The 12,012-nt window shown below is 55.9% G+C and overlaps 1 protein-coding gene and 1 long non-coding RNA gene across 2 annotated transcripts; one reads left to right on the forward strand and one right to left on the reverse strand.

Moving 5' to 3' along the window:
- Positions 1 to 5,505: 5,505 nt before the first annotated feature.
- Positions 5,506 to 6,532, reverse strand: LOC103822001 (C2 calcium-dependent domain-containing protein 4B-like). Its single transcript, XM_018921652.3, has 2 exons — positions 6,373 to 6,532; positions 5,506 to 6,231 (listed from the first exon to the last, which is right to left on the reverse strand). The coding sequence occupies exons 1-2, from the start codon at positions 6,500 to 6,502 to the stop codon at positions 5,735 to 5,737; spliced, it is 627 nt and encodes a 208-aa protein (XP_018777197.2). The 5' UTR covers positions 6,503 to 6,532; the 3' UTR covers positions 5,506 to 5,734.
- Positions 6,533 to 9,732: 3,200 nt separating this feature from the next.
- Positions 9,733 to 10,985, forward strand: LOC127060937 (uncharacterized). Its single transcript, XR_007780304.1, has 3 exons — positions 9,733 to 9,877; positions 10,568 to 10,675; positions 10,833 to 10,985. It is a non-coding gene; the product is annotated as an uncharacterized LOC127060937 (long non-coding RNA).
- Positions 10,986 to 12,012: the final 1,027 nt, after the last annotated feature.

The following is a 12,012-nucleotide window of genomic DNA, read 5'->3' on the forward strand; positions in this document are numbered from 1 at the left end:
TGTAGACAAAACAAGCTGGAAAGCGAAATAATTTTGTCCCACACTCTGCCTTGGCACCTCCCACAGTCTGACCCTCAGATGAGCAGGGACTGCTTTGTTCATTTGTTTTCCTTCCTCCTGATGCCTCTTCCATGAGCTTGTCTGGACATGGGGGAGTGACAGCCCACAGCTGTGCCCACCCTTGGGAAAAACAGCATTTGCAAGAAATCATTTTCCCAGCCTTGGGGGAAATGCAGCCTGGAGACCTTTCCATGCTGGAAGAGCCTCTCCTGGTGTTAAACCAGGAGTTTTTCCAGGAGCACAGAGCCCTGGGAAGCTCTGTGGTGCTCCTGGTGCTGGTTCAGCATGCCTGGGCAGGAGAGGATTCTCAGGAGCAGCTTCACAACACCACAGGTGGCTGCCCAAGGACAGTGGGAAGGAGGAGGATGTGCATTAATCTGTGTCAACTGCTCTTTTTCCTGTGTCCAACAAATCAATAAATTCTGGCTGGAAATAAAATCATTACTTGCCTCCTCTCATGTTCCAACTCAGCACAGAGCTGGGGATGCCAAAGGAAAGGGATGTGGATTGTTCCAGCTGGATTTATGGAATGGCTGGAGAGGGCTGGCATGGAGCTCAGGGCAAGTTTCTTCCCCCTGAGGGTGCTGGGCACTGCCCAGGCTCCCCAGGGAATGGTCCCAAGGCTGCCAGAGCTGCAGGAGCTCTCAGGGCTGCTCAGGGTGGGGGTGTTGGGGTGGCTGTGCAGGGACAGGGGCTGGGCTGATGGTGATGGTGATGGTGATGGTGATGGTGATGGTGAGACCCCACCTGCAGAGCTGCCCCAGCCCTGGGGCCAGCACAGGGAGGAGCTGGAGCTGCTGGAGAGAGAGCAGAGGAAGGACCAGGATGGGCGGAGGGATGGAGCAGCTCTGCTGGGAGAAAGGGCTGGCAGAGCTGGGATTGTTCACCTGGAGAAGAGAAGCTCTGGGGTGAGCTCAGTGCAGCCTTCCAGGATCTCACAGGAGCCTGCAAGAAAGAAGGAGAGAAACAATTTCCAGGGGGCTTGAGTGACAGGAAAGGAAGGAATGGCTCCCCACTGACAGAGTGTGGGTTTAGACTGGATATGAGGAAAAAATTCTTCCTTGTGAGGGTGGGCAGGCCCTGTCCCAGGGTGCCCAGAGCAGCTGGGGCTGTCCCTGGATCCCTGGCAGTGCCCAAGGCCAGGCTGGACAGGGCTGGGAGCAGCCTGGGACAGTGGGAGGTGTCCCTGCCAAGGCAGGGGGTGGAATGAGATGATGTTGAAGTCCCTTCCATCCCAAACCAGTCTGGGATTCTGTGAAGAGCAACAGATGCTCACAGTGAGGTTTGAAGCAGGCCCGAGGAGGGAGCACAAGGAGGATTTTTCCTGCTCAAAAGAGCCAGGGTTGGATCTCTTGGAGCATCTGAAGGGAAAAGCACAGAGCTGGCGGCACTCCCAGCTGGGGACAAAGGTCCTGCAGCTGAGCCAGGCTGGAAAAGTGGTTTGTGCCTGTGAGCAGGGCTGAGCAGAGAGCAGCTGCTGCCCTGAGGCTCCCAGGGCTCTGCCCAGCAGGAATGCTGAGCTTTTCCCGGAGCCACCAGCACAGCCCGGCTGCCAGGTATTTGCAGAAATGGAAAAAGGCAAACAAAGCCATTCAGGGAACAAATGAGCATAAATCCAGGCACTTCTACCTGCTCACAAACAGCCTGCCAGCTGAGGAGCTGAAATGCAACCCCCTGGAGAAGCTGGAGCATCCAGGCACTGCTGAAGCTGCAGTGCAGGAGTGGGGCTGGGGGGGCTGGAGGGCAGAGAAGGGGTATCAGGGGGGTCAGAGGGGTGGAAGGTTGGATAAACTGGACCAGGGAGGTGCACACTGGGGAGCCAGGGAAACTGGATGCCCAGGTCCATGGGAATGAAGAATATCCTGGTGTCCATCCCTCTGTGCTCAGACTGGGACTCCAGCCTGCAGCAGACTGGGTTATAGCCAGAGCCTGACCTTTGCAACCCCAATTAGCTGGGGAGGAGCAGTGCAGCTAATGAGCCCGTGAAGGGATTTATCTCAGCCCCAGGCACTGCCTGTGAATTCCTGGCACAGGCAGCAGCTCCCTATCGATCCCAGCCAGGCCAAGTGCTCCCCAGCATAAAAATCACAGGGAAATAGGATTTCTCCATGAGATCCCAGGGAAATGGGATTTCTCCATGAGATTTCTTTGCTGCTGCTTGGGTGCCTGTGAGACCTCCTTGTGCCCAGTGTGTGGCCAAAAGCCACCTGCAGCAGGTGACATTGGTGGCACTGGAGGTTGTTGACAGTGAGAAATTGTCACCACTTGGAGGGGGGTGTGACCTGTGATGGCAGCAAACTGGTTAGGGGGAAAAGAAGAGAAGGAAGAGATCCTGAATTCCATAGGATTCAGTGGGAATTCTGGAGAACAGGGAGGAGAGAACCTGAGGGATGCACCGCAGCCCCTGAGACCAAAGGGAAGAGAGCTGTCAATTTTTCCTGATCCAGTTTGCAGGAATGAAGCACTGGGAAACACTCTGGGTATCTGCCCAGTTTAACTGGTTTTCTTGAAATAAACTGGTGCCAGAACATTCCAGAAGGGTCACGGGGAGGGAAGAGAGGTCTCAGTCTCACAGCTGGGGACAGAGGGCACAGGGGCTGGGGAGCTGCAGAGAATTTAGAGCCCAGTGCCCATCCCAGCCCCCCAAACTCAGGAGCTTGGAATTGGTTCCTGCTCTGATTCCCCCTCCGTGCAGCCAGGCGTGGTTGGAGCTGCTCAGAGCGTGGGATGAGGAGGGGATAATTAGCCCTGAGCTTTCCTCTACCTGCAGGAGGCTGGAAGGAAATTCTGAGTCAGACCAAAACAACATTTAGAAAATGTAGCAGGCCCAGGCAGGATGATCAGTGGCTGGTAATGACAATTTATCTTGTCACATCTCGATACCTCCTGTTGTAATGTCCTCCCTGCCTGGTTTGCAGGCAAAGGGCAGCCTGTAAATCTCAGAGGCACTGGGAGATACTGCCCTTCTCACTTCACAGGCTGGAGAGGTGCCTTGAGCTGGAACCTGGCAGGCAGAGGCACAATTCCACCACAGAGCACCTTTGCTGGGCTGCAGGGAATTTGTTTCCATCCTCATTCAGCCCCAGCTCCGCTCTTGCCAGGGAACAACTCCCACTGCCAGCAATTCCCACTGCAACCATTTTAAACAATCCCAGAACCCGTGATTCTCTCCAGGCTGATCATCCCCACGCTGGCACACCAGGAGGAAATTCATCTTGCACCATGGCAGATGCAGGAACACAAAATATTCCTTCCCTTGGGAAATCCTGCAAGGGTACCACAACACTGGGAACTGCTACTGGAACTGGGGACTGGTACTGGGAACTGGGGACTGGGACTGGGAACTGGGACTGGTACTGGGACTGGGAACTGGTACTGGTACTGGAACTGGTACTGGGAACTGGGAACTGGACTGGTACTGGAACTGGTACTGGGAACTGGTACTGGAACTGGGGCCTGGTATTGGGAACTGGGACTGGGACTGGGAACTGGGACTGGGAACTGGGACTGGAACTGGGGACTGGTACTGGGAACTGGTACTGGGAACTGGGGACTGGTACTGGGAACTGGTACTGGGAACTGGTACTGGAACTGGAGACTGGTACTGGAACTGGTACTGGGAACTGGTACTGGAACTGGGGCCTGGTATTGGGAACTGGTACTGGGAACTGGTACCGGTACTGAGAACTGGGACTGGAACTGGGATTGGGAACTGGGAACTGGTACTGGGATTGGGAACTGGTACTGGGAACTGGTACTGGGATTGGGAACTGATACAGGGAACTGGTACTGGAACTGGTATTGGGAACTGGTACCGGTACTGGGAACTGGAACTGGGAACTGGTACTGGTACTGGGAAAAAGGATGAACACAGCCCTGCAACCCACCTGGGAATCAGAGTGGATTCTTTCCTGTTCTGCAGACAAGATAAAGGACATTTTAAGAAGTTCCTGGGAGCTCAGCAAGGTTCCCAAGAAAGGAATAAATCCCAGGAGCTGCAGCTCCCGTGTCCAGGTTTAACTGGCAAATACAGCAGGTTCAGTCAGCTCCAGGGGCGTTGTTTCCATGATTTCCCCAGGAGATGCTGAGCCAGTCAGACAGACACTGCTCTGCAGCAGCTTGAGCATCAGAGGAGAGAGGAGAGAGGCTTACAGGAGCGTGGCTTAATTCTGTCAGCTCAGAGCACGCACATGTTCAGCTCTCTCAGCCCGAGTAACTGATAAGAGCTCGTTTATTAATCCCTGGTAACTCAATCTGCCCTCCCAGCCCCAAGTGCTGAGCAGAGCTGATGCCCTCAGGAGCTGGAGATCAATTTAAATTTCCAGAGCCTCGGTCCCTGACTCACTCCATAGTGCCAGTGCTCCTCAGAATAAGCAGGGAGTGGATTTTCTGTCACATCCCTGATCCCAGCTCCCCTTCCAGCAGTGCTGGCTGCCACATCCTGCTGTGCTGGAGTCATGGACAGGAGCTGTGCAGGGGGACACGTCTGACCAGCTCCACCAGCACTGGGATGGATCCTCTGGGTGCTGCTGCTTCCATGCAGCCCCATCTGGAGGGGAGCAGGGACTCCAGGGCCCTTTGTGCTCATCCCTGGTGCTCACTGCAGGAAAAGCTCCCTTGGAAGTGGCAGCTCCAACAGAGAGCTGAGAGTCAAAGCAGACTGGAGGGATGAGGAAAACAAAGGCACTGACGTGGCTCAGGTGACACAGCCACAGAGGGGTGGGAGGCACACGGGTTAATGACTGCCTGCTTAATGGCCCACATGCAAATCCTGATTACTGCTCCTGCAGGGACCTCAGAGACTCCCAGCACCCCTGGACTGGCTCCAGCCCTCCCAGCTGCACCTCTCAGGGGTCTCCTGGAGAATCAGAGCCCTGGAAGGGGAGCTGGCAGCAGCCCAGCACTGCTGACACTCTGCTTCAGCAGCCCCCAAACACTGCTGACCATGAACTCTTTCATTCTGGCACTGCAGGTTCTGCTGCTCAATAAAAGCAGAAAAAAAAAAAAAAGCCATTTATGAGGGAACAGTCAATAAAGTGAGACTTGCTTATCACAGCTGGTCAGGAGTGGTTGGAAACTGCACCCTCTGGAATGGTGAGGGGTCACTGTTTCAGGACAGCTGCAGTGTCCTGGAGCTGGGGTCCCTCCTGCAAGGCAGGGACAGGGACCCTGACAGGCTCAGACACCCCAGGTTATGGCCACAAAGCTGGAAGGTGGATGTGGTCACTCTTCCCTCCTGGCCTGCTGCAGCTCCTGGGGCTCAGTGTCCCCTGCTCTGCATTCCAGCAGTGTCAGCCCATCAAGAACCTGCTCTCAGCTGCTCTCAGGAGCTGCTGAGCCTGGGGGTACAACAGGAGAGGGTGCTGGGGCCACCAAAACACCCTGGTGACAGCTGAGTGCTGCTCAGAAAGAAAAGAAAGAAAAAGGAGAGGATGACAGCTCAGATGAAATGTTTGCACTTTTATTGAGGCTCTGAACAGTGACAAACCCACAGCCCCTCTGCTCCTCAGCACTGCTGTGTCCCTCCCAGCTGTGCCCTGTGGCAATGTCACCTCAAGGCGGTCCCCTCGAGGAAGGTGACACCCTGATGCTCTCAGCACTCTGAGGCATTGACAGAAGTGTCTCTTTCCCAGGTCTGCAGGGAACCTCAGCTCCTGGGAGCTGCTTTGCAGGATCAGTGGAGAGTGAAATGCCCAGGCTTGAGCTGCCGCGGGTGGCCAAGGTGCCTCCCGAGGATCCTCTGGAACAAGTTCTTCCTGGCTGTCGCCACGGGGAGCTCCGGGGAGCGGCTCCCTGGACAGTCCGTGCCCAGGAGCCTCCTGTCCCTCTTCCCTGCCTCTTGGCTTTCCAGAACCTCTGTTACTCGGATGTCTCCGGCACATCTGGGCAGGGGAGGCCCTGCTGGGGTCGGGCTGCTTCCACCGTCCTTGTGACCGCCGGCACGGGGACCTGGCTGCTTGTGGTGCCTCTGGCGTCCTCCCATCCCGGAGTGTCCCTCAGCAGCAGGAATCCCGGGATGTCTGCAGCAGGGACCCCGAGGGTGGCCTGAGCCCGAGTGAAAGAACGCCTCTTCCCTGGTGACCTGCGGGCTCCGCGCCAGGGTGACAAAGCCGTACGGGGTGGTGACCTTGGGGAGGTGCGGCAGGGACAGAGCTGCCCAAGCGGTGGGGTCTGTGTTGGAGCAGGATGGGTTAAAAGAGGATGAGTTACAAGAGGATGAGTTAGAGCCGTGCTCATCCTGCACCGCTTGGTCCCAGCTGCTCCTCCGAGCCGTCCCCTCCTGCTGCCCCGTCCCCTCCCCCGTGCCCTTGCCTGGGCATCGCTGCTTCTTGTGGCTGTCCAGGGGCGGGATGACAAACTGCGGGATGCGCTCGGGTGTCACCACGTGGAAGAAGATGTCGCTGGAGCCGCAGCCCTGCAGCGCGGGGGGACAGAGGGCCATGGTGGCCCCGGGGGCTGGCCGGGCAGCGCTGGCCATTTATGCTCCGCGGCCACCCCCGGATGGTGACGCGCGGTGACGGCACCGCCAGGTCCCTGCCGAGGTCCAGCGGCCGCCGGGGCACGGGACAGGCGGGTGGAGGGGACAGGTGAGGACACGGCGCTGCCGCTGTCGCACAGGGCCACCGGCGGAGGAGCGGGATGAGTCACCGGCCGTGGGCATCAGGTGGCAGGGGCAGCCGGGAGCGGCAGACAAACACTTCAGCTCTGTCTGGCAAAGCTCCTGTCGGGAAACGCTCCGGCCCACGCCATCCCCGCAGCCAGCGGCGGCTTCAGCCACGGCAGCCCCGGTGCCTCCTCCAGCCCTGCCCGGGCTCCTTCCCGCAGCATCCCTGAGCTCCCATCCCGCGGGGCTGGGGCTGACGGGGGCTGGGTGCCGCGGGACAGAGAGGCTTGGGAGAACTTGCAGGGAGCTGTAAGGATGTGCTAGCTTGTTGGTTAAACAATCTGCAGGTGGTGTTGGTGAAAAACGCCAATCACTCGTTTTTAAAATTTTAAAAGTTTAATAGTAATGAAATGGTATAAAAATAGCAATATAATTAGAGTGATAATAATTTGGACAATTTGGATTGGGACAATATGAGACAATAGAAACAAAGAGTTAGGGACAGACCGGGTACCTTTTTCTGGGCAGCACAAAAAAAGGACACAGTTAACAGAGGATTAACCCTTAAAAACCATAACCTGTTGCATATTCATACACCTCATACATTATGCATAAATTCCATTCAAACACAGGATTTTGTCTGGTCACCCTCAGCTTCTTCCTCATAATCCTAATGGTGTCATCCTAGCTGAGCGAGGTGGGAAGAAGTTCCTTTCTTCTGATAATGGGCAATAAATTCTTTCTCTGAAAGATTCAGATGTCCTGTGACTGCTATCACAGTGTGAGTTCTTTCTTTAAAAAAGTATCTTACATAGCATAGTTTCTATTTTAACATTTTGTTATAACCTCAAACTATATTTACCGCACTACTTCAGAGAATTAATACAGCATCACTTTCTAACACAACACATATAATATTCATTTGAATATTTGCAAAAAGCCAATCATAAAATACACAATTATCACAGTGTTTTTCCACGTTGTTTTTCTGCTCTTCTCAAGGACAGCATATGAAGAAGGTGTTTTTGTTAGTTAGCCAGTCAAACAGAATCTGTCCTTTCACTCCCTAAAACTACACGGTTCTCTTGAATAAAGCCTTTGATTTCTGCAACACTGCCTCCTGCTTCTCCTGTGTCACTTTCGGCACACGAGTGACAAGGGGACAGCCCCAGGCAGTGCCCAGGCCATGGGGAAGAGGCTTTGTGTCTCCCGCGGGAGGGAGGATGAGGAGGATGAAGCTGCTCTCTCAGCTTTGTCCCTCCTGCAGAGGGAGGATGAGGAGGATGAAGCTGCTCTCTCGGCTTTGTCCCTCCTGCAGAGGGAGGATGAGGAGGATGAAGCTGCTCTCTCGGCTTTGTGCCTCCTGCAGAGGGAGGATGAGGAGGATGAAGCTGCTCTCTCGGCTCTGCCTTTCCCCCTGTGCAGCTGGGCAGGGCAGGGCTGGGCAGGGCAGGGCTGGGAGGGTTTCCTGGCACTCCCCCCCAGCTGAGGAAGCTCCTGCACTCTCAGGGGGATAACGGTGGCTTTGGGATGGATTTTGCTGGGAAAATGATGCAGACAGGAACAGCAGCTCCATCACTGTGCAGGCATGAGCAGAGGGGCCTCCCCTCACTTGGGATCAGTCTCTCCCACCCCTGGGGGGCTCAGCAGGGCCGGTTCTAGCACCTCATCACCTTCAGCTCTTTACACCCACACAGAGCAAGAGGAGAGATCTCAGATCAGAGCCTTGGCAAGCTCCAGGAGGAGACCTCAAACCGAGAGACAATGAGCCCCTAATGAGAGCCCTTAATTGAGGCCCCAGTGCTGATGGCAGAGAACCCCCAGGGGAGGGTCCTGGGCTGCCCCAGCAATCAGCAGAGCCAGCAGCTCATCAGGGTAACGAGCAGCACATGGGGCAGGGCCTATAAGTACCCTGATGGCCACAGAGGGGTTAAGCCAGGTTTGTGTCTGGTCTGGGCTCTATGGAGCAGCCCCCAAAGCAGGTTTGAGCACTGCCCGAGGGGTCGCCTGTGCTGGGGGCACTCTCAGGGCTGGGATGGAGGCTCTGACCTTTCTCTTTCTCCCTTTCCAGATGAGGCCCCCCACCAGCAGTGATTCCTTCTCCAGCAGGCTCCTGGGCCAGATCCTTCAGCTCAGCTTGGTCAAGTACCCTGTGAGTGATACTGAGTCTGGGGAGGGGTGGTTAAACCTCAACACTGGCAGTTTCTGGGGGTTTTTTGCCAGATAACTTATTTTCTTTCAGTTTTTTCACATTATTCAATATAAGGAGGGAATTGTTTCCTGGCAGGGTGGGCAGGCCCTGGCACAGGGTACCCAGAGCAGCTGTGGCTGCCTCTGGATCCCTGGCAGTGCCCAAGGCCAGGCTGGACAGGGCTGGGAGCAGCCTGGCACAGTGGGAGGTGTCCCTGCCCAAGATAAGGTGTGGAATAGGTCGTCCTTAAGGTCCCTTCCAACCCAAACAATTCCATGATTTTTCCTTTGCTTTCCTCCCTATTCCAGCTTTTTCTGCTTGGCCTTGCCTTGCTCCCCTTCAGCTGTTGGTGGCTGCAGCATTCCCATTTCTCTCCCTCTCTGGGCCAGAAGAAATGGAAGGGTTTTGGGACTAAAGTACAGCCCAACAAGTTTTGGCTGAAGCTGGTCCCAATTTCAGGACAGAGCAGAGTTTGAGGCTTTAATCACCTGGAAGTTCTCCCATGTGCTGACGGCCCTCTCTTTGCAGCTGAAGCTCCTTCAGAAAGCATCTGTCTGGATTGGATTGGTGCTCCCTGCCGGGACCCTCAGGAGCAGACTCTGCCCCCCACCCCAGCCCCCCTCCAGGCCTGGGCTCCTGGCCAGGAAGCGCCGGGGGAGGCTCCTGCGCCTGCTGCTCTCCCTGACTCCCACCAGCATCCAGAACTTCCTGGGCCACCTCCCAACTGACTGGGGCCACAGCAACATGTCCAAGGGTGAGAGCTGAGGCCTCCTGGAACACCTGGAGGCTTTGGGGCTGGGAGGAGCACAGCATGGAACTCCTGAGAAGCACTGTGCTAGTTCTGGGTGTGGTAATTGTGCTTCCTGTGAATCCCTGCAGAGATCCGGGAGGCTCCCATCAACCCAGCCAGCAAAGCCAGCAAGAGGAAGAGGGATGATGTGGCTCTGGAGCAGCAGGAGTCCTGGTTTGTGGTGCTGGAGAGGGATTTGCCAGAGGATGACCCTGAAGACCACTCGTATGAGGTGAGATCTTGGGGCTGCTGAGCAATTCCAAGGTGGTTTGGGCTCTGGGTGGGCCTGGGAGTGTTCCTGTGGAGGAGCCTGCAGAGGTTTCCTTCCCTATTGTGGTGGTGTTCAAGGGTTCCTAGGACGAGGGAAGAGATGAGAGTCTTTACTCCATGTTTCAGAAAGCTGATTTATTATTTTATGATATGTATTATATTAAAAGAATATTATATACTAAAAGAATAGAAGAGAGGATTTCATCAGAAGGCTAGCAAAGGAATGATAATAAAATCTTGTGGCTGCTCACAGCCTCGACACAGCTGGCTGTCATTGGTCATCAAGTAAAAACAATTCACATGCTGGGTAAACAATTCTCCAAATCACATTCCAAAGCAACAAAACGTGGAGAAGCTGAAACTTCCCAGCTTCTCAGGAGAAAAGATCCTAATGAAAGGATTTTTCAGAAAATGTCTGTGACACCCCATCCCTCTTTGAGGGTGTCCAAGGAGCCCTTGGCCATCAGCCCAGCAGTGTCTGAGAGCTGGGGGTGCCCCACTCACCCCTGAGGTTTCCCTTTGGTTGATGTCCCTGCAAGGCAGCACCTCTGTCACCCTTGGCTGTGGCTCCCAGTGCTGTTGGGACAGGACTGGTGTGTCCTTCCCTAGGCTGTTCCTTCCTCAGAGCCCCCCTTTGCCTCTTCCCCCCCAGCCCTCGGAGCTGGAGTCAGACAGTGACGAGTACCAGACCCAAAATGACACCGACCTGGAGCTGGAGGAGCAGGGTGGGGTCCCTGTGCTGGAGCTCTCAGCTGTCCAGGTGAGTGCTCCTGTCCCTTCCTGGGGTCAGCACCAACCCTGCCCTGCAGGGATTCACCTCAGCTGCAGGAGGAGGCAGCCTGGGCTTGCTCTGCTCTGAATTCCATGGATCCCTTGTGGGCTTTGTGCTGCTCTGACCCTGTCCCTGTGCCCCCCAGGGCTCCGTGTTGCCCCCAGAGCCGGGAGCAGAGGATCCAGCTGTGGCCAGCGATGAGGGAGATGCTCCAGATGTGGCCAGTGGTGATGCCCAGGAGCCACGAGGGGCTGGCAGCAGTGAGCAGGAGACTGACACAGCCTGTGACACCAGCTCATCCCAGGAGGGGGTAAGGACCCTTGGGACAAGCCCAGCCTGAGTGTGGGGCAGGGGAGGTGTCACAGGTCCCCTGGATGTCCCCAGGCTCTGAGCCTTTGTCACAGAGCTCTGCTGCCAAGGCAAGGGGTTGGAGGGGCTCCAGTCCCCGTGCAGGGACACAGCCTTAGTGCCCAAGTGTTGGTGGGGTGGTGCTGGGTGTGCCCAGCCACCAGTGTGTGCCAGCAGTGCCAAATGCCAACTTCTGGCACCTCTTACCCAGGGCCACTGCCAGCAGGTTGCCACAAGCCTTTTGTGACTCCCTGCCCTGGATATTTTGCAGCAGAAAATGGGAGGATTTGTGGGAATTCTTCACCACAAGCAGCTTCCCCCTCCCTGCTCTGGTCCCAGAGCCCTGCTGGATGCTCTCCTCATTCCCAGGAAGCTGCTGCTGCCCTGGGCAGTGGAGGGTGGGGGGTGGCTTTGTCCCCAGTGTCAGTGAGGGACAGTGCTATGGGGGAAATCTCCTGTTTTCCAGGAAAACCAGGAAGCCTGACTTGTGCACCTGGACCTTCTGGGGCTGCAGAGTGCCTGATTCCCTGGGACAGCTGTGTCCCTGAGGAAGATGTGCAGTTAAACGCTGTGTTCATGTTGTTTGTGTCCTTTTTCTGAAGCTTATAATAAAGTCACCCTATTTTTTCACATGAACTGGGCTCTCTTGGCTGTCTGTACCTGGAGTTGGCATTATGGGGTGTGGGCTTTCTCCTGATCCCTCCTGGGCAAGGGTTCCTCAGGGTGCCAGGGAGGGGGGTGGCTTTGGGAATGCTGGAATGGGATGGGAGGGGGAGAACTGAAGGTGTGCAGGGTGAGGCTGGGCAGCCCTGGGGCTTTCCATGGGGCAGCCCCTGAGCTGGGACAGCCAGGCTGCTCCCTGGTGCCTCCAGGAAATCTCCCTCTCTTCTGGCACCCCCAAGAACACTGCAATAACCCCTTGGAATAAACCAAGGAGTTTGACTCAGAGGCTGTGTTTTGGAGGGAGCACTCAGATA

The sequence above is a fragment of the Serinus canaria genome, chromosome 28, assembly GCF_022539315.1.
Source record: "Serinus canaria isolate serCan28SL12 chromosome 28, serCan2020, whole genome shotgun sequence".
Taxonomy (NCBI): domain Eukaryota; kingdom Metazoa; phylum Chordata; class Aves; order Passeriformes; family Fringillidae; genus Serinus; species Serinus canaria.

Excerpts from the sequence above, each read along its gene's own strand:
- LOC103822001 (XM_018921652.3), bottom strand. The coding sequence starts at position 6,502 with ATGGCCCTCTGTCCCCCCGCGCTGCAGGGCTGCGGCTCCAGCGACATC. Across the intron at positions 6,232-6,372 it reads CAAGAAGCAGCGATGCCCAG|ACCCCACCGCTTGGGCAGCT; the intron begins GCAAGGGCACGG and ends GCTCCAACACAG.